Source organism: Triturus cristatus, chromosome 5_2 (assembly GCF_964204655.1).
Source record: "Triturus cristatus chromosome 5_2, aTriCri1.1, whole genome shotgun sequence".
NCBI lineage: Eukaryota > Metazoa > Chordata > Amphibia > Caudata > Salamandridae > Triturus > Triturus cristatus.
Window position 1 is genome coordinate 446,796,755 of NC_140588.1, and position 27,957 is coordinate 446,824,711.

General features: G+C 40.0%; 1 protein-coding gene across 7 annotated transcripts in view; it reads right to left on the bottom strand.

Annotated features, from left to right (window-relative positions):
* TNS3 (tensin 3) overlaps window positions 1–27,957 on the bottom strand; it is a 784,915-nt gene that overhangs the window by 123,094 nt on the left and 633,864 nt on the right. For all 7 annotated transcript variants that reach the window (XM_085607385.1, XM_085607384.1, XM_085607387.1 and 4 more), the window contains one exon: window positions 4,149–4,306. In XM_085607385.1, coding sequence (XP_085463511.1) covers window positions 4,149–4,306 — 158 coding nt within the window. The remainder of the gene's footprint in view (window positions 1–4,148; window positions 4,307–27,957) is intronic.

Below are 27,957 nucleotides of genomic sequence, written 5' to 3' on the forward strand. Positions count from 1 at the left end.
GCTAATAAATCAGCAAAATGTATTTTTTAAATGCCTTCAAATACCAAGCAGTGGAGGAGGAGGCAGCTGCAGCGCTGGTATGCAGTATCCAACAAAAGCGGAGGGGTGCCACATTTATGCAAGGACGGGGTGGGGAGATGATGAGCCCAGCACGGCAGCATGTCCGGAGCCCTCTCGGGCCACGTGGACTGTTGTTAAAAGCAAAATTAAGTAAAGCACTTGAAATGTAAGCTTTCCTACCAGGGCACTGTCCTGTATACAACAAATGCGTTTTCGTAGAGAGGCTGAGTGCCTTACAACTTTTGGTGACATAGCATGCATTTGTTTTTCTCCTCTTAAAGTGCACGCTTTGCTGCTAAAGTATGTTTTTTTCAACATTTAAAAACAAAGTATCCCTCAATTACATCGTCCCAGAAAATCGGTTGTGCGTCGCAGTGGTGAATCCGAAGTGCTAGGACACCTTCGGGTAAAGTCCGCGCTATATAAAAACGCATAAAATAAAATTAAAAAAATAGCACCAGGACGGTGCTGTGCGGATTATGATACATTGCATTGAACTCCCTTTTCCAGAACCGTGCCAGCACTGAGCCTGAAAGCCGCACTGTAGCCATGATTATGTTGCACTTAGCAAATACCTGAATCTCAGGGGGCAGCCCGCGCTCTCCCGCTAGGCAGCATGTTTGGACTTAAGCAGAAGCCCTGGCGTTCCCAGTGTCGGGCTGCCCCCGAGCCGCTCTGTATTTTTCCAGCGGTAAAACCCTGTAAGGAAAATAAAAACGGAAGACGCCAATGGCAGAAGGGAGAGAGGACAGGAAAGGAAAGAGGCACTGCTGAGACACTGCTTGCCAATATCTGTTACTCTGCTGCTGCTGTGTGCACGGAAAGGTGGGAAGGGAAGATGGTGAGGAAGGCAGCTGGAAAGATTTATCCCCCTCACCTAACTAGTGATGATGCGCAGAAACAAAGATGGCGTGAGCTTGTCCAGATGGGCCGACCTAAATGTCCATAGGGCGGTAACCGGTAACCGAAATGACGAAAAGCTAATTGCGAGGCTGCGATTAGCATAAAGTATGACGCGCAACTATCGTAAACAGGGGCGGGGCTTAAAGCCCCCTTCTGAAATATATCGTTAGCTATAGCTCTCGCAGGCGAGGAGCGCATGCGCGCTCCAATGCCAGGCGAGACCTAAAAAGTGATGGGTGAAATACTTGAATTATGCCTCATGGTCTGTGTTTGGATGGCCCCTCCTACACCAGACAGCTGTGCCTGGGGGTACGTTGGGAATAGAGAGGGTGAATCTCCTTGATGAAAATGTGAGAATAGGAGGCGCCCACCCCTAAACAGAGCATGAGGCAAGGGGCCTCTCTGGATTTGGGTATCTTACCTTTGACTTAACAAGGAAACGTAGGTCCTTTCCGGTATATTTACAAATAGAAGAACATAGGGATCCTAAAAACCCAGATCAATGCCCAGGATGTTTATATAGGCTAAATTATGGGCAGAAACATGTCGGCACCACAGATGTACCTGAAGGCTATGACACAATAACATCCTCTAAACATACTCTACTAGTATTTTTTACTCATACCAAGGGTACCACCTAATAAAGTAATTCTTGTGGTTTATCCCATGGTATTTTTTAGTTAGTAAAACTGGGCCCCAGATAAATAATTTCTAAGAACTCCTGCAATACAATCCCCTTTGAGGTTGAGTCCACCCTGATAGCACCATCCTACTTGGATGAGGTGGCCTGTGATGAAGCATGTCACATTTTTTGAGACCCACTTATCCATTTCTTGGAATTGCTCAAATTTCAAATAGTTAGCATGGGTACACAAAGAAGTTCTCAGAGTAGGTACTAACAAAACGGAACTGTACCTATCCAACTGATTACAACATCTCTGTGTGCCGTGATGTATCACGAGAGGTAGGGTCTAGTTTAGTCTCTTTCTCACTCCAATTGTTAATGATATACAACCACTGAACCACCTTTGAAATGTGCAGAATTTATTAACTAAATCTGTATGGTTAAAGTACTTTCTTTTACTTAAAAGGCTAGCTTTGGGATGGAGAATACATCATTGCGTCTGTTGCCCCCACTCTACCTCAATGGGAGGTCTGTGACTGTCCACCCTTGCAACCCTGAGAGTCAATGGGTTATATTTGGACCAGGTTGCAAGCCATAGTAGGAAGGACCTCCGACTACCAAACAATAGTGGCAAATGACCTGAATCTCCACGGTTTGGGCCAGTAACCTTGTCTGACCTGTGGCCCCCAGAAAGAGATCTGGAACAAAGATAGGCCTAGTACATCATGGTATATCAAATAAAGGGATGGTGAAATGTACATTAATAAAATATAGAAAACATTAACTATTTTAAAGAGGATTTAGAACGATACTGACATAAAGTTAGTCTAACTGGAGTTTTCAAGCAGCCACACTGAACATCAAATAATGCTATAAGTCTATTTGCACGGAGGTATGTTGGTTCTATATTCATTTTAAACTTTATCAACTCTCTATCCTGCCTGTAGAAAGATCATGGTAGAAATTCCAGGTTAGCAGTGAATGTGTAATTCATGCTGATGGGGAAAAACCCTGCAATATTAATACATTTCCAACTACACATTTACCAAAAAACATATATGAAGTTATGATTTAAAATATGAAGTGAGGACTAGAGCTGAAGAAATATCAATCCCAAATATGGCTCACAAAAATATATATTTGCTATTATTGATATGCATTTCAAGCATTGCATTGAATTTACGAAGGGGTTGCGTAAACAGAATGAGTCTCTGAAGTAACTGTTTTAATCCAAGACCTTGCTATCCCCATTACAAAAAGGATGAAAAACAGCATGAGAATACCCAGATAGAAGAGCAGTTCAGTCAACTTCCATCGATATTTCATAATTCAATGAAGGAAGTAACAAGTGTCTCCAAAACTCTATGACCAGTTTGTTAACATAGTTTGGGGAAAACAAATCTCAAAGTGAGCATAACAGTTTTCAATGCTAGCTCACATTGTGCTATAGAAGGGGATATCACATTACGATACATCTTGTATTTGTGGTCACTCCGTTACAAAGAACCCTATAATGCCCATTGTTAGGGGTTTTGAGAATAAAAATGCTTCAACATTTTCTCCGGTATGCAATTAAGAAAAACGGAATTGTCTATGGTCTGGTGACTCTAAAGATGTAATTAAGAAGAGTTACATATTTTTGGGTAAATTTAGTATAATTAATTGTTAAATATTTAATTGGGATGGATAGCATTTCAATTGATGAAGACTGTTCTAATGGCAACAGAAATTTAACCATCTGAACTGTAAAGATTTTAGTAATCTAAATAATAAACTTAATATAACACAAATGTATATACCCTACAAATTCAATATGGATGTTTAATTATTAAAACTTCCAGGAATGACACTCGAGTTGAAATTGAGTAAGCCTAATGAAATTAGAGAAATATTGGTGTATGTTATATGTAGCTAAAATACACAAAAAGATGCACTAAAATATGGATGTTATAAAGCTGTAAAGTACAATGCATGAACTGATAGCAGTTTTAAGGCACATGAAGACAGGTAGTCAACCCAGGAAGGTGGAAAGCAAATGGTTCTGGTCACTGATAGAAGAAAGGGTGGTATATTGGGAAAGATATGATCAACAAATATGTATTTATCAGATGAGTGGGGCATCAAAGATCATAATCCTATATCATTCTATGAATTCTTGATTGCTATATGAAGTGGCAAGCAAGTAGGTACCTTTTTATGTGCATATTTTCAGAAGGATAAGAGGCCTATTTGCACACAAAAAAGCTAGTCTGCGTTATATAAAATGAAATAGTTATTCAGGCATCCCACTGCAAAGGACGAAATGTATCTTTCAGCTTTCTTTAAGCTGAACTGAGGCCGTTAGCAAACCAATAAAAATATGAACATAATTGTCATTAATTTTGGAACATAGAGTTGTTTGAAAGGCACAACCTTTCCAACTCTGGTCATCCTCCAATGATACCTAACTGGAAAGCAACACATTTGCCTTTTGCTTGTCCAGCATCTAAAAATAGCACGAGCGAGCTATAGACCATGCAGTCGTGTTGAATGGATTGTTGGATTACAACTTGTAAACTACCTCTTTGGTCATCAGAGCAGCAGGACTTGATGTCTGTTCTGGCAACGTCTTCCAACCATATCTCGAATATGGCAGTGGCTCGGTGACATCGTTATCATACTGCCCAACACTGAGCTTCCTGCTCCTCCCACCTGAATTACTTTCTTTTAAAGATGAACCTGTAAGAATAGAAAAAAGAGAGAAAAATCAGAGTGTTTCTTTAACCACTTCTGGCATTCTCCATAACTGCAATCTGAAACCCAGATAACAATGGTCCCTATTATAATCAGCAACATTGGCATGCCTATCATCAACTTCCAGGCCTCAATACAATGCAAAGGGCCCCAACATATATTTCTTAAAAGTTCTGTAATCAGAATGTTAGAGCCAATCTTTAATTTGAGATAACTTTATTTTCCCTAATACTGTGCACTATCACACTCAGGAGGAGATATAGTAAGTGTGGGGAGGGTAAGGGTAAGTAAAATGCACAAAATATAAATCTTAAGGTTCATAAAACTATACTGTAAGTAAATACTCCTTGAGCAAGTGTCCATGGAACATAATAGAAAGATGGACAATAATCGGAAACATATTCCTCCTCCTTCTACAAAAAATGTTTTTAGACTTACATGAAACGCTATTAATTTTTATAAATATACTTAGATCAAGTGTCATTTTGATTTTAATACCTCATTTTGAAAATATAAATTAGGTGACCAACAATTAATTTTACGATTTTGGAGGAAATTACTTCGAAACTGAAAAATTGACTTACAGACCATGTTAGAATTGCAGCACACTTAAACTACAGCTTGAACATCTGTAGAAATGTTTTCACATAGATAATGACACATATATAGATGTGCTTGCTGCATAAACGTGAAAGAGTCCTTATTAATGCAGCAAATAATATATATATATATATATATATATATATATATATATGAGCTCTCTTCGCTCACAAGTTTCTCCAAGGAAAAAAGAACGAACGTAGACCTCCTTGTGTAAATTCAAAGGTATTTTATTCCTCCTCGCCTGCCACATATTGGGGAAAGTGTCTTTATTAAAGTGTATACGAAATTATGTAGAAAAGGATTGTACTAGGCAACCATTCTTATTTATGCCCTTTTAGTAAGGCCTAATAGCCTTTTTCTCTCAACTCCTGCTCGTAGTTTAGCAGTCGCTTATTTTGGATACTGTGCCTCGCATCAGCAACTTGCTGAGGAATGTGCTGACTTCAAACATGTGTTTCTTTATCTTCCTCACACCAAATTAGATCACCTACCTAAATACAATCAGCTTTGCTACGACTGCTTGAATAGCTAATGGTTTAGATATATTTTATGAATTCTTCACAGAATAATATGGCTAGTTTGCCCCATCATATCCAACTTGCTTTGTATTCACAATGGCCCTAGAGCGCATCTTTCAGCTTAGGTAAGAAGGTTCTCATGAGAACTTTCCTCCATGTAACAAAGTTCTGAAACAATGTTTAACACTATATTGGCATGAATGTTTACCATGGGAATCAGGAGGAGAAGCATCGAAAGTTGAAGTCACCATTGGATGAGCGTTTTTCATTGGATGAGAGGAGCTAACGTCTAATAAGCTTCAATATATTATTGTGTGATTTTATTTTAATAAGTATTCATAGGTAGTTAGGAGGAGGCTCTCTTAGACTCTGATCCAGATCTCTTTTTCCCTGCCTTGTGACTCTTCTACCGGAGAGTTGGTCTTTTACTTCTGTTGTCGACAGCTACTGATAAAGGTGACTTTATCCTTCTTTACCGAAAGACCCTTTTCGAATTAATGCTACCGATGAGGATTGCTATTGCAGCTGTAGGGAACTCGACTGAGTTTCCAGAACAACTCTTTATGGGTAGTTCATCTTGTATTCTGAATCTTGCTCTTTTCCGAAAAGAACTCTTCATGGGTTCCATTTAGAGTAGGTTAGGTTGCTTAGCTAGTTTAGTGACAATTATCCTTTGTGGAACACTTTGTATTGATTTATGCTGTCACTAATCATTCTTTTATTGATGTTTTTGTAAACTGGCTATTCTGAATAAAGATGACCAAACAATACAAATCTTTTAAGATAAATAAGGGTGTTCATCAACCTCATCATTAACTGAACATTAATTATCTGATCGTTGATGATATATGCGTAGTTTATGTCTTCGTTCTTGTTCCTTTCTAATACGGTGGCAAAGGTCCATTGACATTTTCAAGAGCCACCAGGATTTCCCAAAGGATGAAATCTGTAAGTTGGGTGTTTAGTCTTAAATACCATTCTTGGCTAATCCTCGGGCTCTCGCAATTTGTACTCAATGGACAAGCTTATTTTTTGGTATACTTTGAAAATTTGAACCATGGCATTCTATAGCCCTTGCGCTTGTGTAGCACTTTAGTGTCACTGCACTGACTTTGTTACCCCTGTTCTCAGACAGTAAGACTGCTGATACAGGAACAATAAGTAAACAGTACACTAAGAACCAATTTTACTTTTAGTAATTTTTTCTGCTTCTCTTTTACCTAAGCTCTCAACACCAATTAAGTTTATTAGCAGATAGGAGGCTCGTAATAGCAGGACAAGAGGTCAAAGTTGTGATGTGACATGAGGTCACAGGGAGTGTTATGTCACGTCCACTGCCCATGACATTTTGATGACTCAACATACAGGCATCGTATAACAATTTTACATAGTCAAACTGCAAAAGCCGATTTTTCCATAATTCACAGAAATTAGGTATTCAAAGCCTTTGGATTTACGACAAAGCCAATAATTTCCACTCAGGGCTCGCTTGTACTAAGAAATAAATACAATCATCTGTAGTTATATTACAGTATCCCTTTACTGCAACACATTATGTTTTCTATAGCTCTTCCATGTTTGACTAGCAACAAATAACAAATAAGCATTTCCTAAAAAAACTGTAATGCACAAGTGCAACATAATTCATACACATTATGGATTCTAACCAAGTTGACAGCAATATTTTTAAAATTCTATGTTTTTTTATCCTCTTTCAACACGTGTTAACATATTATTCATGAAAGGCTGCCCTATTTCTCCGATGAAGATATATATCACAATGATTGCAAATGTACTGGATGTCACCAGAAGGCCCAACACTTCATAGCTCACTCTTTTTTTATATACTTTAAATTAACAAATATGATACTTAAGGTCTGTTGCTATTCTTCATACTATACCACCACTGTAAATGTGTTATGTGTAGTATCTTTTTTCTTAGCATTAAGTGCTTTGCTCCTAAGGTTAATGAAACGACTCCCATTGAGTTGAATAATAACACTTAGTGTCTGAGTCGTAAAAGACATTGAATGTTGAAATTTGGGCTACGTAAAGTGCTCATTTTTTGTTTATATCTTAAGGGAAGGGTGGACGTTCTCCTAAGTACGCCACTTTTAAGTAACTTTTTATTTAGTGGAACATGCTTTTTTAAATCAAATTAAACACTGTAAACAAATATATCCAAATGCTTCAGAATAAAACTGAGCAAAGACCTCATGGCCTGCTGATTCCCTAGTTTCTGCTAGCTCTGCCTCGGTTGCCCACTACATAAAACCATCACTACTTGTTTTTCCAAATGAGCAGGAAAATCCACTTTTCACAGTATTTCAATGCCACATTTCACGTTTCTTAAAAGTCAATTTCATGGTTATAACAAAGCACATCTGATAGCGCACAAAGGGCTAATTCTCTAGCTAATGGACACAGGCGAAAACCGCAAGTGTGACTGATGTATGCTGAATATGCGGCAAGAAAGGTTATAAAGACAATTCATTACATGGTGTTCCTCGCATAGGACAGGATGTACTGGGCTGTATGCAGCAAGCCAGGCTATTCACCACAACATATCAACTATCACTGAACTTTCAATCCGTTATTTTACTAGAAAATAACTTCTGGTTATAAACACAGCTAGTAACCGGCCCACAGTGGAATGCAAAATCTCCTCGAACTTTAGGTAGGCAAAAGAAGTAAGCATTGGCAAAGCAATTGGTTGGCCATGAATTTTCATTCCTGACTAAAACAGTAAGGGAGAAAAAAAAAAAGAAAAAACGATGAGGAAGCGAATACAACTTGTAATGATCCAAAGTACTTGGGGGATATAAAATAGTTCCTGCGGCATTGCAGTCATGCCCTCCATAGTAGAACGAATGAAGCGCTAAACTGCCAATAGCATGACGTGAGAGAGACATGCTTCACTGTGAGTTGCTAAAACCCACTCTATGTATGTACGTATTGGTGCCAATCGGTGCTGTCAATCCAGACCTAAACTCCCTGTGGCCTCTCCAAGGCAGGTAAAACAATCTTCAGTCACACAGGTTTTCAAGTTACATTTTAAAGGAAATAGGTTTGTCTAACTTTTGTGAGGACCAGTTCCAGGTAAGTGGTTAATCCTCTGTCCTCTGAAATTCGACTGCAATTGTAGCCAAATAAAGGATTTTGACTCTCTACCCACGGTGAATGCCTTGTTCATTGAACCACTAACTGAAAAGAGTTGGCATAACATAACAATACACAGAGTGGGACAGGTGGCACAAATCGTACAGCAGTGTTGTCTGCTGTTTACATCATCTACATGGTGCATATTATCAATCCTAGAGCCCCCCTCCAAATCAGAATTCCAACGCTTTAACCTGGGTATTAAGATTCAGGATAAATCATGTAAATTCAAAAGACTTGACCAGCTGCAAAATCTCAAATAACATCCATGTCACACAAGTGAGCTAATAAAAAAGAGCGAGATATCTTAGGATATTGTTCTCATGCTTCATTGTACAAATTCAACGTCCCAAACACGTATGAGAAATATTTTCACACCTTGAAGAGTGGGCTACGCAGGAAATCGTGTACAAATATTGACAGAGCCAGTAGATATGGCATCCTTTTGTAAAACCTTGTCGTTGGGGGAGCTGTCAAACCCTTGTCAGTATATTAAAAAAAAAGAAAAACATTGGCTAGAAGCAAAAATATTCTTTGGCCTCAAAAAGAACACATTGCCATAGTAATCCCTGGCCAATGGCTGAAGTGGGTGGAAGGACAAGCATTGGCAAAGCAAATAAGTTGCGCCAATGCAAAATCTATCGACTTTGTCAAGGTTTTTTTATACATTTTGTCAGCAGCTGTGCAACATGGTTAAAGGTTTATTTTTTTTAAAGTACTATGATGTGGTCAGCGCTGGCTGCATAACACTTATAGGGCGGATGTGCATCACGGACAACGTGAGGGAGGGTATGGGCAATGGGACAGCGGAAAAAAGAGCACTATGACGTACTAGCCAACACTGGACATGTAATAGCTTTTTTTCCTTCAACCATGCTGCTTTACAACCGGGCTAAAACAAACATTGACACAGCCAAAAGATCTTGCAATAGTGTGACCTATTAGATTTGCTGATGCCTGTTTTTGTATTGTTTTTCAGCGCAAAACATTTATATTGTAGCATGGAGTACCTGGTTTCAAACTGTTTTTCAGTGGGGGCCCATAGAAGTTACATATTTAAGAACTCAGATCAGCAGAGAGGAGCCAATATGCATATAACAAAATCACATTGTAGCAACAGCACTCAGAGGTTGGAATCAACTCTGAGATAACACCCCCGTACTCTAAAATGAATATTACTTGTTTTCAACAATCAAAGTGGGAAAATGTGAATGAAAAAATCAGCAATTATTAATTGACATAAGAAGTCTTAACAAGAAAACGCACTATGTAATTCATCCTGATATGGCCGTAAGATCTTAAATTTGCGCTATGCCATGCAGGGACTGCGATACCGTATGCAGTGTGAGTGGTCAGCCCTATTTTAAAGCTCATTTACAAGTTTCCTGGGCTCTTTCAAATATTTTGCCACAACGGCCAGGCATCAAAAACATCACACAAAGGCACCCAAACAGCAGTGATCACCAATAAGAAAATAAATAAATAAATAAATAAATAAATAAATAAATAAATAAATAAATGAGGTTATGCAAAGTAAGTGCCTTGCATTATAACAAGAGAATAATCTGTACCCTTTGGTGCTAGGCGGTTCTGAATGCCACATATAATTAATGAGCTATGTTTACTATAAAATAAAAGACGAAAAACATGTAAACAATATTTATAAACCATAAGCTTTGGATTGCATTGTTCAGCAGCCAATAGTGTTGAGAAGTGTGAAGTATGTCACAGATATATCTCCAATTACGTTGTGGGCAACACAGAAAACTGGAGGGAGGATGGGAGAGAATGGGAAATAAAAGCGCTATGACGCGGCCAGCAGTGACCGTGTCATAGCTCTTTATTTTTTTCTTATGGCGGGTGGGGTACAACACAGACAATGTGAGGATGAGGGTGGAAGGGAATGAGCAACACAGACAATGGGAGAGTGGGGGGTGGGAAGGAACAAGCAACAGGCAACGGATTGTGGTGGGAGGCAAGGAGAAACACGATGGGAAGAAAGGAAAAGAAGGAAAATAGTACCTCAATCACAGTGCGAGCAGCAGAATGGCACTAATCAAGATGAAGCAGTCAGTACTTTGTCCATGCTCCCCATGAAAGAAAAGGAAGTGAAACCGGCATGTGTTGGCCATCTATGAGGCAGAACAGTAGAGTGACAATGAAGCCAACGAATGGTCAGCAGTGGCCGGGCTCCAAGCCCCTTGTAGAAAACAATATCTCTCACACACAAGAGCACATTGTTGTCACAGGGTAGGCCTAAAAATTGATACAACTACAGATCAATAGATGAAGAGGGTGGAGTAAAAGCCACATAAGAATGTTTTATATATATATATAATTTTAGTAAAATCAAAGAGTCTTGGCTAACGCCAGACCTAATGAGGCTACTTCCCAGGCTCCTGTTAATATTCCAAGCACTCTACATACTTTGTACCATTTCAGCCACTGAGTTTTACATAAAAACAAAATGTTTTTCTATGATGGAAAAAAAAAACATGAATCTGTAAGAGAGTACGTACCAAACGTAAACATCAGGGAGGTCTGACATTCCCGGGTACCTCTGTGCTGTATAACTGAAAGCATTTGGAGGCTGGCCTGTATATAAGATGAGTATAGCTTTGTTCATCTTGGACCAGACACCTGTCTTAGGGGCCGATTATGATGGTGGAGGGACCGCCACCCGTGCGGAGGCGGTCCCTTCGCCATCTGACTCCCATTTCCCCCTGCCACATTAGGATGGTGGGGAAATCGCTTTGTGACCACGGCGGTCACAAAGACCGCCTTCCACGCTTCCGCCACAGGCAATCGTCACGATGGCCTGGCAGAGCAGTCAGCATGGGTAAAATAGCGGCGGTGCCTAGCAGGCACCACCCGCCAGATTACAATGCTGGTGTCAGCCAGCCTTTCCATGGTGGTGGAACTGCCATGGAAAGGCTGGCGGAGGCTGGTCTGTGTGGGGGGAGGGTGTATGTGCACTGGGGGGGGGGTACCCATAGTGCCCCCCTGCCTAAACTTCAATGTACAAGGTGTCAGGCACCGCGTGGTGCCTGCCACATTGTGCAGGGAAATACACAACATGCGATTTCCAACACTGCGGTGGTGTCAGTCAGCAGCACCGTCCACAATGTGAAATCACTGCATGTGACCGCCACGGAGGCAGTTGCATCGTGATTTGGAGTGCGGGACCGTCGCCTTACAGGTGGGCGGTCCCGTACCTGCTACAATGGCGGGCGGACTCAAGTCCGTCCGCCATCGTAATCGGCCTCCAAGTTCCAATTTGGAAATGCAGTGGGCTTCTTTCTTACTGAAGCACAATATCAAACGTGGTACTCTTTTTAATGATGCTACCACCGCAGTTTGGCATTTGAGAGCTGCTATCTGCTGCAAAAAATACAGGGAACCATTAAACTCATCCACTACTTCCATAGAGTTGCTTCACTCTAGGATGGCATCTGACTAAATTTAAGGAATATGGAGCAGACAGTATCCCTACCTTTAAAAGGTTTTAAAAAATTGTGCTCTTGTGAGAATCTGGACTATTGTCCTGACTGGGACTATGTTCTTCCCTCAGAAGCAAAGTGTAAATGTCAAGATGGTGCAATATAGACAGGCAAAATAAATTTGCTTTAACTTTAGAAAACATAGTGCCTGCTCTGAAAGACATCCAACGGGACCAGCAGATGAATTAAATTACTTCAAAAACTTGTGAGCCAGGCATACAGACTACAGCTGGAAAAGTCTCAAGTACCTCCAGAATCTGGCTCTCTACTAAGTCCCTGTCAGAGAGTTTGGGTGCAGATGGTACCCTAATCATCCAATACAGAGTGAGATGAAAAAACAAGGACACTGAAAGCAACAGCGGCACAGCTCTAGAATAAACATGATATCACAATCAAATTCCAAATGTGCTGAGCATCAGGAAGGCCACGTTCTTTGCAAAAGCATCAAATCAAGACTCCTGACTGCCAACCACTCCCCACCTTCATCACCACCAGCCTTTCGATCCACAAGGGGATGCAGAGTAAAAATCCCCACGCAACAAATGGTAAGCTTCCCCAATACCTTGCATTGAACATAGTCTTTCATTCTCACCTGACTACAATTTCAAAAGAAGCTTTCCATCAAACCAACGGGGACCATGAAAGCAAAAGCTAGTCTTCTGAATGCTGCCACAACATAATCCAAGGGAGGCCAACCTACTCAAACATACCTAGAATATGTTTTTTGCACATTACAAAACACTATACAAATACAAAACACTGGGCGGAGATGGAATGATTAGCCAGAAAATCTCAGTAACTTCACTCGTTGCCTCATAGCAAGCAGTAGGATTCATTCCAGTGTGTGCTATCCTCTCTTTGATTCACTGGCAAACCTAAACAAGGCCCGTGGCTCAGGCAGAGGTAGGAGCTGTGGACATCTTGGCATTCAACTTAACAAACATCAATGCATTGGCTTGAGGTCCATACATTTTTGGCCAGCAATAACTCTTTTAATATGTGGAGATCACACATGCTTCTAGTCAGTTTATGTCTTTTGTGATCTTAGGAGGGGGAGGCAGGGATCAAGACACTAAGAGAGGTGAGTGTGTGTCTAGCAACTGAGGCTTTAGACCCATTCTACTTAGTTTTTCTACACCGTATCTTCCACTGGATTACATCCAAATGAGTATCTGACATTGCTTTCACTCCACTATGAACGACTTTCAGGGCTAGACATTTAGCGGCTCTAAGCACTTAAAAGACGTTAGTGCCACTTTATAGATCTAAATCAAAATATAAACAAACCATAAAATAAAATGTTATTTTTCAAATGAAACAAAATTTACATTAAGATGGAAAATAATGTTTATTTTTGCATACTTCCTCTTTATTTATAGGTTCAGCTGTACCGTTTGCAGTTTTGCACCATATGGTCAATGGTAAATCCAGCAATGGAAAATGTCTGTAGTGCCCCACTTGCCTTGATGACCTAAATGCATGTTAATTTTGCTTAATGGCTAATCCAGCCATCCTAACTTGCCTAGTTAATGGGCTTTCGATTGAATCAAACATAGTTTTGATTCCCTCTTCACGTCCTTGAACCACATATCTCACTTATTTTTCCTGGATCTTATGGTTGACTCATTTCAGTCTAGGTCAGGAGTCCAACGTCAGGCCAAAAAAAAAGGCAGATTCTAAGCATACCACAGATTTATAAACAGTCACTGAATCTAAACTTAAGGCATTAACATGCATGAAACACAACAGCTATATTCATAATTTCCATTTATATTTAGTTTTATTAATTATCCTGAACATCTGGCACCACCTTGGCTCTTGAGGACCAAAGTTGTGCATTCCTTCTTCTGACAATGCCTTTGGTTTATTTGTTCTTGCCACTTCTGCAATTAATACTGTCTGCTTTGCATCAGTCCTGGTTGGTATTCTTAAGCACACATGCCACAACCACAAGTGATGCTTCTCTTGAATGTTATGAAGCCAACACCGAGTTCCTCAATCTGACCATTTCACCCACATGAAAGTGCCTACTTAGGCCTCACATCATGACATAAGGATGATAGAGCCTACCCGAGGCAGGGCCAATCGGTACTAATATGATCAACCTAAAACACTGCATGGACCAGATAACCTGACATTATTGACAAATTAGTGGATGCAAAAAGCTGTTTTATTATAGTTCACATACCTCTGCTGGAAAAAATCCCTCACTGCAGGAAATAAGGTGATTCAAATGGATCACAGATCTGACTGGCTATTATTGAGTCGGATCTGGTATCTAGACCAGTCCCAGTGAAATATAGTGAATTTATGCCAGAGTAATGTGCCAACACGAGACGCATTTAACAGTGCCTGCACATTTTCTGCTTTAAGTTCACAGCAGAAACCTGCAGTCACTGATGGGGATTTCTTATTTTAACTTCTTGCTAGGCTCAAAACAAAAACCTGATTTAAAGGGCCAGCAGCCCTCCTTTTGTTCAAGCATCATTCTAGATAGGAGCTATCTAGAGCCTGATATCTGGGCACCAATGCAATGGAGGGAAACAACGGCACCTCAGCTTGTTATCACCTCACAAGTACTTAGGAGAAACATTTATTTGGAGGCCGATTTTTTACTTTTTTCAACCGCTGTATGGAAGAGATGTGCATGCACTGTAAATGTTACGTGTATTTGTCTGTATGAGTAATTACTGATTTAAATAGCACATACTAATGTATTTTTTCATTTCATTTTTGTACCACTACTCATCCCAATGTAGGGTGTTACACAATACAATGTGCGTAACAAGGTCTAAGAATCCCATCTCGTCCATACTGGTAGGCATTATATGTTAAGACTGCATGGTCGGGGAAACACAATGTAAGGATTTAAAATGTAACACATTTACTGGGGTTGTCTATTCTTATAAGACTATATTACTACCCAAAGAAGCCCTTTTTAGTAACCCTTAATAATGAAAGACTGAGAAAAAAAAGTTTTACACATATTAACCAACCCTCTATGCTGCATTATGCGTCAAAGCTGTGGCTGGACAAAACACAGATCTCTCCAGCAAGTATGTTAACCACCAGAGTTATCTTACTATCAATAGTCCCTGAAAAGTGCTGCACAAGATCGATACAGTAGGTACCTTTACCTGATAAGATACTTTAAAATGAAGCCTCTTTGTGTCTAATTAAGCCACAACAGATTTACTGTCACATTTATGTTAACTGGCAATTTATTTTCCGCAGAGTTTAAAATAACGTATACATTGACTGTCAGGCTCAGCTTTTTGTGACTCCTCCCACTCTCGTGACTCCACCCCTTTCCCACTGCCACAGCATGATTTCATTTTATGGACTCTCGGAATATACTTTTTCCATTTCCAACACTGCAATCCATTCAGTATGACTAAAATAAACGCGGGGGCATTTGCTACCAAATGAGAAGGTCCATTCAGACTAAAGAATTGGCACGGAATAGAAAAAGCAAGTGGGTACCTGCCCTCCTTAGGCGCAAGTTGGGTGCCAAACAAATGTCTAAGTAATCCCAACCATAGCAAACAAAACAGAGAAAAATGATATCCCACAAAATATCAATATTTCTTTTACGGATTAAAGGAATGTGATGATAGTTCTTTAGATAAATACAGACTTGCTCAAAAACAAGTTTGCGCCGGTTCGTACTGAGGACCGGCCTGACTTCATGCACTCAGCAGAAGACTTCATGCTTTGGTCAGGAGTTCTTCCATCATAAGTTCAGTACTAGGGAGTGCACTATTTGCTGTAGGATAATAAGAATGCCAATTACTGTAGCCAAAAGAAAGGGCCACCCATATTGCACAATCATGACAAACAGACAAGTACAAGTCTTTAAACGTACAAAGTGCAGGTGCTGTGACCGGGGAGGTGGGTGGAGAAACATTAAAGAGTAATGGCCAAGGGTTGACTGAGAACCCACTTCTACATACTTTAAATTCTCGAATATTTATTTTTTCTCTAATGCGCAAACTATTACGAGATCACGTTTCTGGTAAAAGCAAACCTAGTGATCGCTGCCTGGTTCCCCATTACCGTGTGCCATCTTTCTAGGGGCACAATGCAACACCACCACAGTGCCATTCCACAGGTGTGTGCCCATTCCAGACTTCAGGTGCACGTGTACGGATAAACACAGGAAACTAATGTTTCTGTCGCCTGTGCATTGCTAAGCCTAACATTTGTACACATGCCAAAAGGCATACAATGAACCAAGGTAACCTAAACATTGCTAAAAAGCATCTTGGCATCACAACTATTTGCTACATTTGACATTTCTGGCAGTTGGATCAGAAATCACGAGTTTTACTTTATGATAAATTATTAAGAGGAAAGGTTAGACAGACAAGCAAACAAATATGGAGGGAGAAAAATAAGTGTGTGGGGGGGAGGACCGGGAGCAAGGGTGATGGGGAGGGGGGTACAGCAGGGAAGATGAGGGAGAACAGTAAGAAAAAATATGAACAAGAGAAAGGGATATTGTGTATACAATTTCAGCATGTAATTTCATCTAAAAAACACCCACACAGCTCGCAGTTTATAGCAGCGCTTAACTCCTTTAGGCTAAACTGACTCCAGTCCACATTAGCACTCACACTCCCTCAATGACCCTAAACTCTCGGGATTGGGGATGTTAACCAGCAATCACTTTTCTTTCTTTTTTAGGAGGGTTTGGGGGGGTATAAAATGCCTCTATTAGATACAGAATTAAATCTATGGTGATTGATTACACTTTTCATATATTATATATAGTCCCTCATACATTTCAATACAAGAGCTCCATAGGAGGTGGAATGATCATCTGAACAGCAAATAGCATGAGGTGAGAGAATTACTTCTCTCAGAGGAGCCAAAAGCCACTATATGATTATTGTACGTTATGGGTATCAATAAGTTTACAAACAGCTGTGTAAGACTTAAAAATAAATCTGTGGATGGCGGTCAGCGGAGATTGTTTTAAGCTCAATGGACTCAAACTTTAGTACACTGCCACTAAAACGATATTGCAACTGAAAAAGATAAGACTTTTTTTGTTGCTGTAAACCTGGCCAAAGGACATTAGAGCGCTTTACAATATAAACAATTTACATTACACATTTTATTTTCTTATTGTGCACGGAGAGATTACGCGCTTTTTCTAGAATCACAGGAGGTTGTGTTCAAACCTGGTTTTCCCTGTTTCAAAGATGACAGCTCTAACTCATAGAGTATATCTTGAGCATTTGTATTTAGGATGCCCACCGTGGAATGGGCAGACATTACTAACACTACGGCATGATTCAGCAAATACCAATGGGTCTCACGTCTGTAGAATTACTCCTGGATGTATTATTCATGGCCGATGCAACCACACGAAGGACTCGAAGCGTAGTAACCATACAGGCCACAGGGTGGTGGTAGAATGACACCAATGACGAGATGTTGGGCAAGAGTGGGCCAGCGCCACAGACGTGTGTGCACGCATGGAAGAATAATTTAAGAGTGCAACAAAAATGACGTCCAGATGGAAATTCCCAAATTCAAAGACTAGGGATCGGTGTAAAGTTATGCGCGCAACCTGCCTGGATTGTTGGCTGAGGTAATGCTTAGACTAAGCGTGGGGCGGCGCGTTTCAGTGACTGTGGAGTGGAGGGCTGTAAAGTCGCAAAAGTTAGGGAACAGAAAAAACGTGCAAGTTGTCTCACCACATTTAAAGTTATTCCTGAAAACAGCAGCAGGAACAAAAAAAAGCCTTCCAAGGCTAAAGGTGCAAGAGAAGTGTTTCTCCAACAGTGGTAATCAAGATTCCCGATGGCGAATGAAAAGAAAAAATATATTTCCATTTTCCGTGCCACGCAGAAAATAAAATGGAGCGTGCCTGGTTGTCAAGAAGCACATATGAAAGTCTACAATTGCGTCCATTTTGAGGTGTACTCAGAAATTCTATGAATCTACAAAAACTGTATGAACCACGCAAATCCTCGTTTTAAGACTAGAATTCTGAAATGTATTAATGTTGCAAAGTTTAAGTACTGCTATGACACAGGGACGAAGTGCTTATGACTTTGAAAAAAAATTGCATAGTCATTAAAAGGCGGATAACTCTTCCTTCGTCAAATAAATAGAATTTTACGAAATCTAACATGACCTAACTCGAAAATGCCATTTATCAGGTAATCGGACAGCCACCGAATATAAAAGCATCAAAAATACCATCATACTCGTCTAATTTTACATTTTCTTTGTCTATTGTGCAAACACAGGAATACATTTCTAGCTTTTATTGTGACTGTGCGTGCTCTGCATATTGTTAATTCTAGGACTGATTAATTCACCTTCAAACCTGATCTTAGTGTCTTAACATAAATCCAACATGCAAAGACAATGATTACCAGGGCCACTGGAATTATGGGTCAGGGAAGGGCCAAATTACACAGCAGGGTTGAGTAAATTATGCAGCAAGAAAAGGCAACTCATGAGGCATAATGCAGCACACTTGAAGATAGTATTACTTCATTTTGCCATTTTTACATTTATTAATACATTCGTTGCACCCCATTAGTACCAGTTTAACATCAAAATCTTGAAATAAGCAACAGAAAGGTAAACAGTCAATCTTTAGAAAGGGACTTCCAATGCGTGGAACAAGCGTTGTTGCATTTTTAGTAACTTTTGAACTGTTTGAGTTAGAAACAGTTTTGTGCAGAGAATTGATTGTATGGCAAAAGCGATTTATGTATTATTACGAGAAAAACGCTGCCGTCGAACAATCGCATAATTCCAGTGGCCCTGTTCACTACCTACACATGCTGAATTTCGATTTACTCATACAGATCATATCTCATTTAAAAAAAAAAGCACACTATCAATCAAGAACACTCATCTGGATTGTGAGTGATTTAAGTACAAAAAATAAAAATAATCATTCTATTGTAGTGCTTCCCAAGCCTTTTAGAACCATGTAATTTACAGACAGCATATTTGCCACTGAAACGTCTACTATATTTGCACAGACATTCAGTTTTACTGATGAAACTGTATTGCATACAAATCATAGTTTGTGGAAATGGTGTTTCAGTGAACATTTAGCATGCGTGCATCACCAATTAAAGAGATTTGTTTTGATACTATTACAATTTTGGTTCAAATCACACTTCAAAATTGCACAAATATGTGCTTTGTTTGCGCTTTCCAAACTGCTGAATGCACACAATTCATTTACAGGAATTTATATTTTTTTGTGTGTTGCAAAAACATTACAATCTACTGCCTTTCCTTTGGTACACTCAGTACAACAAGAAGATTGTCACACAATTCACTTTACTTTTCTTTCTCTACCTGCAAAGTGAGAAGAGTTTGTACTCACCCATCCCCTTTGTTAAACAAGCATTTGCAATGCAATAGGTCTCGCATTGATGAGAGTTTGAGCTACTGGCACTGTAAATGACAATAGCTTAAATTCTTGCCAATGCAAGACCTACTATATTGCAAATATTTACATGCCTCGATTTTACATTAGTAGAGGCCACGCCCCTTTCTATAGACGAGCTGTGTCTAAAGAAAGGTCTGCGGCCGCTATTAAAGTGAAAACGTGGTATGGGGCGCTTTTACCCAAAAAAACATTTGTTTGTTAAGTTGACAAACAAATGCTTTTTTGGTAAAAGCACCCATGCTGCCTTTTCACTAATAGCGGCCACAGATCTTTCTTTAGATACGGCTCGTCTAAAGAAAGGGCGCGGCCTCTATTAATGTGAAAGCGCGGCATGGAAATATTTACAATGTAGTAGGTCTTGCATTGGCAAGAATTTAAGCTATTGTCATTTACAGTGCCAGTAGCTCAAACTCTCATCAATGTGAGGCCTATTGCATTGTAAATGCTTGTTTAACAAAGGGGATGGGTGAGTACAAACTCTTCTCACTTTGCAGGTAGAGAAAGAAAAGTAAAGTGAATTGTGTGACAATCTTCTTGTTGTACTGAGTGTGCCAAAGGAAAGTCAGTAGACTGTAATGTTTTTGCACGGGTGCTTGAAAACAACAACCAACAAGACTGTTCCCCTCTGAATGGATGTAATGGAAGTAACCCTGTTGGCTCATGTTTTTTTTAAGCTTAGAGACCACCCAGCAGCACACTATGTCGCACCAATGACAGCGCTCCGAAGCAGCCGAAAGGTGACGTGAATCACTATACAAAAATCCTCGATAGATACAAAAGTAATGTGCTGTAATAATGTCCTTTCCATCAGGACTTGGTCCTTGCGCCTCATTACTCCCAGAGCCGCAGAATGCTTCAACAAGCAAATATATATATAGTATTGTGCTGACCCAGAGGGAGAGCATATGGCTCAGCGGTCAGAGCTACCGACTCAGTAGCTGGGGGCCAGTGTTCAATTTTCGCCATCGGCTCAACATCAAATCACTTTATCTAATAATGCAAGTCATTTTCTTTTCCTTTATAAGGTGTTTCCCAAACTGTGGATGGATCTCGAGCCAATTATGGTAGGTTAAGAAAGTCTAAGCAATAAATTCTCAAGATCCATCCACAGTTTGGGAAACACCCGATAAAGGAAAAGAAAATGTGTGTTTCTCAATATTTCACTCATTGTGCAAAGTGTCATTTGTTTTCTTGTGATTTTTTAGTTTGATCTCTTTGGTGTCTGCACCATTCATGGCAAACATACTGTCCTCTACAGTTATCTTAAGGGTCTTTGGAGCATACTCCTTCAGTCACTGGCCTTTTTTTGCACTGGAACCTTAAGTGATTGTTTGATACACTGTCAATCGTACCATGGCTAAGTCAACAGGGGTATTTCAGTCTCACTGTTTATCGAATGTTGTTTGCGTCTTTCTGCCTCCAATTTAATGCCGGAGGACCTCCTCCACTGTAATTCTTGAGGGTCTATTTTACAGTTATTGTGCGGTTTAGTCGGGATGGGCAGTGAGCACTGATAAAAGTATCTGAAAAATGCAAGGCTACAACAAAAGAAGCAACCCTTTTCAGGCCTCACCTAGTGTGTAGAATTTAAATACTTAGTGGACTCTGGGTCAGCTCACTGCTTACCACTGGTTCGCTTTCCTGCCCATCGAATGTATGTGCTTATTAGATGGCTTTTCTTCTTCATCTTGTGTTTGCCCCTCCATTGCAGCACAGCTTTTTCCCATCCTTTTGACTGAATGGTTTATATTCTTCCACAGCTCCACATCAAGAAACTATCTTTGCCCCTATTTTTTTCCTCTTCCCTCTTTCAGCGCTTCAAGGGAGCGCATGTTCTTCTCTGCTCTATCCCTTATGTGCTGTTTTCCATCCTCAGATCCCTCTTTCCTCGCTCTAAGATGGACTTCCACCATCTCGGAACAGGAACTTAAAGAGAAACAATGGTCTCCACAGATTCTTGCCACATACATGTGCATGGTGGTGTGCACGTGTCATCACACTAGGGGCACCGTAACATTATCACTCTTCAATGTACATAGGTAATGAATCATGACCATATAGAAGATGTCATTTTTTTATTTTTTTTTGCTGCTGCTGTTCAGTGACATCTATCTGCGTTGCCAATACTGGTTTCTCTAGTATCCATTTTTTTGTGCACAAACAAGCACTGGCAAAGCCATTAGCAAAGCATTCATTTTATTGGCTTTGCAAATGCTGGTTACAACTAATGCAATTTCTATTCCAGTGAAAAGCGTCATTCTTAAAGGACTATTGAACAATTGTACAAAAAGGTAAACAATTATCCACATTACATCATGTACGAGTCAAGGGTCAAGAGTACAACTCAAGGTGCTCTTTTCCTTTATGTAAATTGCCTTCATTTGGTGCAGTATGTCTATTTGAATAAATGGATTAAAGGATTTGTAGAGTGTGATGGCTACTCTGAGGAGTGTCCCGGTGCTATTGCTAAAGGCAGAGAACTCCAATCACCAATTCAGGATTAAACCAGAGCCAACAGTCTTGTTTTAAGGAGTTCTTTGAATGAAGACTCGTTACTGGTGTAGCGCAGTTAGGCAGGTAGGGCGTTCCACTGGTGGGCGCCAGAAACCTGAAGGAAGCCCCTGATCTGGAATGACTTCACCTGTGGAAGTGCATCAGGAGCGCATCTGGAGAGCATCAGGAGATCTACGTGTTCTAGAGGAACAGTAAAGCGAAATCCAATCAGAAAGATAGTTAGGCCTAATTATGTAAAACACGTGGTGGACCGTGAGAAGAGCTTTAAACAGAATCTGCTGTTTTACTGGCAGTCAATGGAGCATTGGTGCGAGACTGAGGTGCGTTTAGGAATTTTCAAAGTAAGTCACACTGCAGCGTTTTGCATTGTTTGCAGCAAACTACTCAGCCTGTCTGGAAGGCCATGGTAAAGAACAGTAGGGTAGCCTCGCCTTGATGCAATTAAGACACAGACCACTATTTTGCAACAGGCCAGTGGTAAGAAAAAGCCAGTAACTCTTTTAAAGTTCAAAGCAGTGCTACACAGATGCCGACAACTGACATCACGTGAGTCTGGAAAGATAGACTACAGTCACATTTTACTCCCAGACTTCTAGACACCTTAACAGGCTGAGGCAGTGGAAGTAGGAATTCCAGCCAAAATATTCTGACCAGAAAGTAAGAGGTCAGTGTTATCAGAGTTGCACTGCAAGTAGATCTCCCATCCACTCAAATTCCCTGGATACACAGGTTTCAAAAGTGTCCATCTGTGTACGAGATGACTTTAACGACAAAGGACTTATCAGGGAAGCTAAAGGGGTAATATTTATGTTAAACAGACATGCCTGATGAAGAGCCCTCTTGCACCCTAAAGGGTAAATATCTGTTGTCTACTGAGTAATGAATGGCCCATCCAAACAGCTTGCACTCTGTTGTCCAGTAGGGACATAATCTAGCCAAGCACCAAGCCACTCACCCCACTGTCTGCCAGCCATTGCAAAAGAATGGAATGTGACTCAGCATCAAACAGTGATCAATCTAAAAGAATGGGGGCTGAGTTCACGAAAAAACCGCAATCTATAATTTTATGTCCTGGTAGTGGGATTTTGAAATATGTCACAGGCATGTTATCACTGCAGTGAACACAATGGTTTCCTAACACACTAAAGGCTAGGGAGCAGAAGGGCAAATATGTAAACCATAAGGAGCAGGCTTATGAGAATGTTTACATTTCAGATCAAAGACATTCCTAACTGTGTTTTGAGCACCAGGCAGGTATTACATCAAATATGTAGCCCACTAAAGTGCTCATATTGCGTGTGGCAGTAGTGTTAGAAAGTGGTAGCAGCAAATACCAGGCACACCTAAAAATGCGCCTACTTAAAAGTGAAGGGAAATATATTGATTAACGTGGTGAATCGGGCATGACTAACGCAACAGTATATTTATTGTCTATAAAAAATATACGGCCAACTTTTGCTAGGAGAAATATTTCTGGTGGTACTCCACACAGTATCAAGTTGACAGTAATGGAATGGTGGACTAATCACCGTATGATTGCTATCAAATACCAGGTGTTAATATCACTACGAAGCAAGCACAGAGAAGCACAGCTGCTTTTGGCTCTTGTGTTGTGAAAAGGTTTTCTCAAGCACAACACACACCAATTACAACACATGTGGCACCAGGAACACATGTGTCACTCAAACACAAAATTATGTGCAGGATGGCCAGTGACACCACTTACAACAGGTTCAGCCGAGGCAGCAGTGATGCCCAGTCAGATCACAATAGGTAGAGTGCAGATAATTACAGGCAGCAGCAGTCAATTGTCTAAACATATACACAAAGTACAGCACAGGCAGCAACAGAACCAGTCTCTCTCTCTCTCTCTCTCTCTGAACTGCAAGTTTCCCCCACACATATTGTGCACAGGAGCAGAGCAGTGCTCTTCGGGTACAGCACATGCAGCACCGATGCAAGCTTCTCGGTTCAGTTGGGGACATGCCCAGCTACAGTCACATTCACTTTGTAGTATCTAGCAAGTTCTCGTTTTGGCAGATAAGTAACACAAGCCTTTCTGGCTTGGAAACACTTTCAGGGCTCACTATGCTTATTAGACCACAATAAAGTGATTTAAGTCATGACCTGTCCGTTTGTAAAACTATTTTAACAGAACTATATCTGTAAAAATGATTACAGTTGTTTTACAATTCAAGGAAAACTAATTGAATTGAAAGTTGAAAACAATGTGTATAGACTAAACACACTTTAGACATTTATACTTAATCTATGGGCATGCACTGAGCAGCTGCACATACAGACTGAGAGCCCTAGGTATGACCTTTGAACACATCAACTGATTATAATCCACCAAGGGATAGTTGAAGCAGAGGCAAAAGGCATCAGTGGGATGGGAATAAGTGAAGTCATATCAGCATTTTAAAAGGAAGAGCCATGTCCGCAAGACACGTGGCGACATGGCACAGAAAACGTGGTCCATGATGAGATGCTTCTGAAAAGGTGGAACATTATTTAGTGTTCAGGGTAGAAAATGTAATCCTTTAGTGTCCTACCACAATTATTCGTGCCAAGGATTGGAATGGGCAAACTTCAGCACGTTAGTTCTTTGAAAGTGCAGAGCATTCATTGCATAATGTTGAACAATGTTCCTTATGTCATTCTTTTTTTAATATCACCAAAAACTCCTATGTTCTCTTCCCTTTAAGTGAACCGTAGCTCACTTGTTATGGACCTCTACCTCTGTAATTTTATTACTTTTCATGATACACGTTATTTAGTACTTTTGACATATGCTGTTAAGTAATCCATGTAAAGAGAGACTGTCTAATGCATCGGTGCATTCATTCCAATAGCCTTCTCCATCGACCTGCCCCAAACTTTAGGCAAAGAGCGGTCCTCTACGGGTCAACCCAGGCTCACTCCGCTCTCCCCCTCTGTGACAACTATACTGCCATTTCCTGCCAATTCAGAAGAAAGTTTGAATGTTATGGCTGCTTGCTGCCTGTAAAAAATATCCCAACAATGTTTTACACATGGACTGAATGTTGCCAAAATCTGAGTACCAGAGACCAAATCTATAAAACTAAGAAAATAAGACCCTGCACTAAGTTAAAGTATGAAAATTTCAGCTGGAAGGATAACACGATTTTAATGTGTGCTTTTCTTAATGTAGGATTGTTTCCAGAGTAGGTTTTCAAGTCTGGGGAGGGAGTTAGCCTAATACACAGCCTTGGCACAAGAGGCCTTATTCACTAAAAAAAAGGTCATTAAAATATCTGTTTGAGTACACTTTTACAACTTTTTTTTTTTTTAAATCACATGCATTGTTACAATTATGCCAGGCAAGCTGAGGCATACTTCTGGGAATATCATGTGACTTATTCAAAATGCTCCTTTACACCCTGTGTGGCATTCTCTATAGCGGTAAACTCCTCTGAAGGGAAATGGAGCCTCCAGTGCAGATCGACATTTTTTCTTTTTCCATGTGGAAAAAGCCCTTCTACAGCCCCACCAAACGTGGGGGTGATCCATTCCCCTTATTTTCTGGCAATTTCCAAGGTAGAAAGGGGACGAGGAGGAGTTTGTAACAAAGTACGATTGTCGGTGTTCCCAAAATGCCAAGGCCTACACCTTAGGGCACCAACTTGCCAGCGATAGTGGAATTAGCTACTGCAGACATCTATCTCTACATCTGTGGTGTAAAAAATCTGAACAAGTAAAAGCATTTATTCCGGGCAGGAGTCTCTTTGTAGATTCCTGGCAAGTGTACAAAAAAAAGAATTTAAATTCAGTCATAAACTTATGTTTAAGAAAGATTTTACCTTAGTGAATAGTGCCTATGGTGTTCAATTTCTCCGGGGTTGCCATTAATAGCCTAAAAAAGGGATTTGGAAACTAGACCCCCATACGAGAGCTGTGTATTGTGCGTTTTTATCAACTGCACAGTAAAAAAATACAGAGATTAACTGTGGATTAGGGGAACAGGATTTCCACCATTATAACCGCTGCTAAATGCACTGCACAGAGCCCTTAGATTCAAGGTGCAGCCTGTTCTCTTTGGGAAGATAAGAACACAAAGAAAGACTTATGTGTTTTCTTCTTTTATAAGAGCACCTGCAGGCTAAGCTTTTGGAGGGCATGCTGCACACTTATACGTGGGCACAGAGATCAACTGATATCACATCCTGCTAATGGAGACCCGCCTCTAACGCTTTTACAAGTACAGACAGATAGACGTTAATGGCTCTTGGCACAATCCATTGAGATCTTTCATGGAGTCCAGATAAAAGTCTGGCAGCCAAACCTCCTCCTTCTTATAATAGCAAAAATAAACACAGGCAGGTGGTCACCCGACAACTCAACTGTGCTCCTGCAATTCATCATTCAGCCATCATTAAAAAAATAAAATAAAAAAAAGTCATGTGTTGACTTCATGACCCACATGAACACATTTGTTTGAATAAACAAAAAAAGTTTTGAGATTTTTATCTTAGTGATGAAAATCAAGCATCTGGAGCAGAGAGATAGATCTAGGACTTGAAAAATGCACCGAATATGGACTATGTACTATATAACAAAGTTGGTACCAACAACTATATAGATATGGTTAAGTTACGTAGTTACTAGGAAAACCCTTTTTTGATGTCTAATTGCTTATAATACGAGTAATGTGCATGAATAATTAGAAAACAGGTTTTGGTCACAGTATAATTTGTGCTAAATTTTGTACGGACAGCAGAAGAAGATCAACAATTACAACCAGCTTGGCAAAAACATAATGGCTTAGCCCAACCAGAAATCTTATGGTATCTAAGACTTTGAAAGTGTGAAATGACTAACAGTTGTGAAAGGGTTAATTTTAGCTCCATTGCAAACCATTTCGAGAACCACATTTGCAAACTTTAATTGAAACCCGATATGCTGAAAGCTCTGTGTGTTTTGTCAACAAGCAACACTAGACCATTTATGGAGCCAATAAATTGTTTTCGAACATTTTCTGTGAACAAAACCAGAGTCTTGAATCAATTCCAGGTTGGAAAATCACACAATTAAAGTGAGCTAGAAACCTAATTCAAAACACCCCAAAATTAACTGACAAAACTTGCATAAAAGGAGTTAACTTTTACGTTAAGTTATAATATCGAAAAACTTCTGAAATTGACCAAATATGGCTATCGTACGTATCAAAACCATAACGTGCCTACAGTCAAATTTACAGAAGCATGGTGTTAAAAAGTACACTTCAATGGGTTGAATGATGAACCAGACTCCATTTGAAGTTAAGAGTAGAGGTTTAATTGAAGATACAGGTAATGCAGCTCAGCCATCCAACTGCCAGCAGGTTCATCCAGAGATCTCTTAACATTCCTTTTCCCAACATTCTTCCCATCAGCTCATGATGAGCTCACTCTAGAACCCCTACACCATAGCAATATGTCATGGATGACATCACCCATCTTTAGCATATTACAACATATCTCCCTCCTTTACATTTTGCATAAATATACTGTGAACAACCAAACATCACACAACATAGTCCTTCAGATAAGCAGGAGTGCGTGAAACCCTACTAGGTCTTGATAATACATGGGGAACGCTCGTTTTTTTAAACAAATCTTGAGAAATATTTACATCATCAACCTTATTGCAAACCACAACACGACTCAAATTCCAAACCCTGTGATCAGCAGTCCTTATTGCATTATCAAAAACCTTTATCACCTTGATGGGTTTGGAAAATTTAGAACCAGCAGTACAAAACCCAGGTTTTTTAATTCTAACCATGTCACCAACCGACACATTTGTTGTTTTGACAGCATGCCGTAAATCATAGTTTTCTTTACTTTTAAGGCACTTCAAATCTTCCTTGTTCTTCCAAAAAGTGCCATCATCACTCAACACATTAGC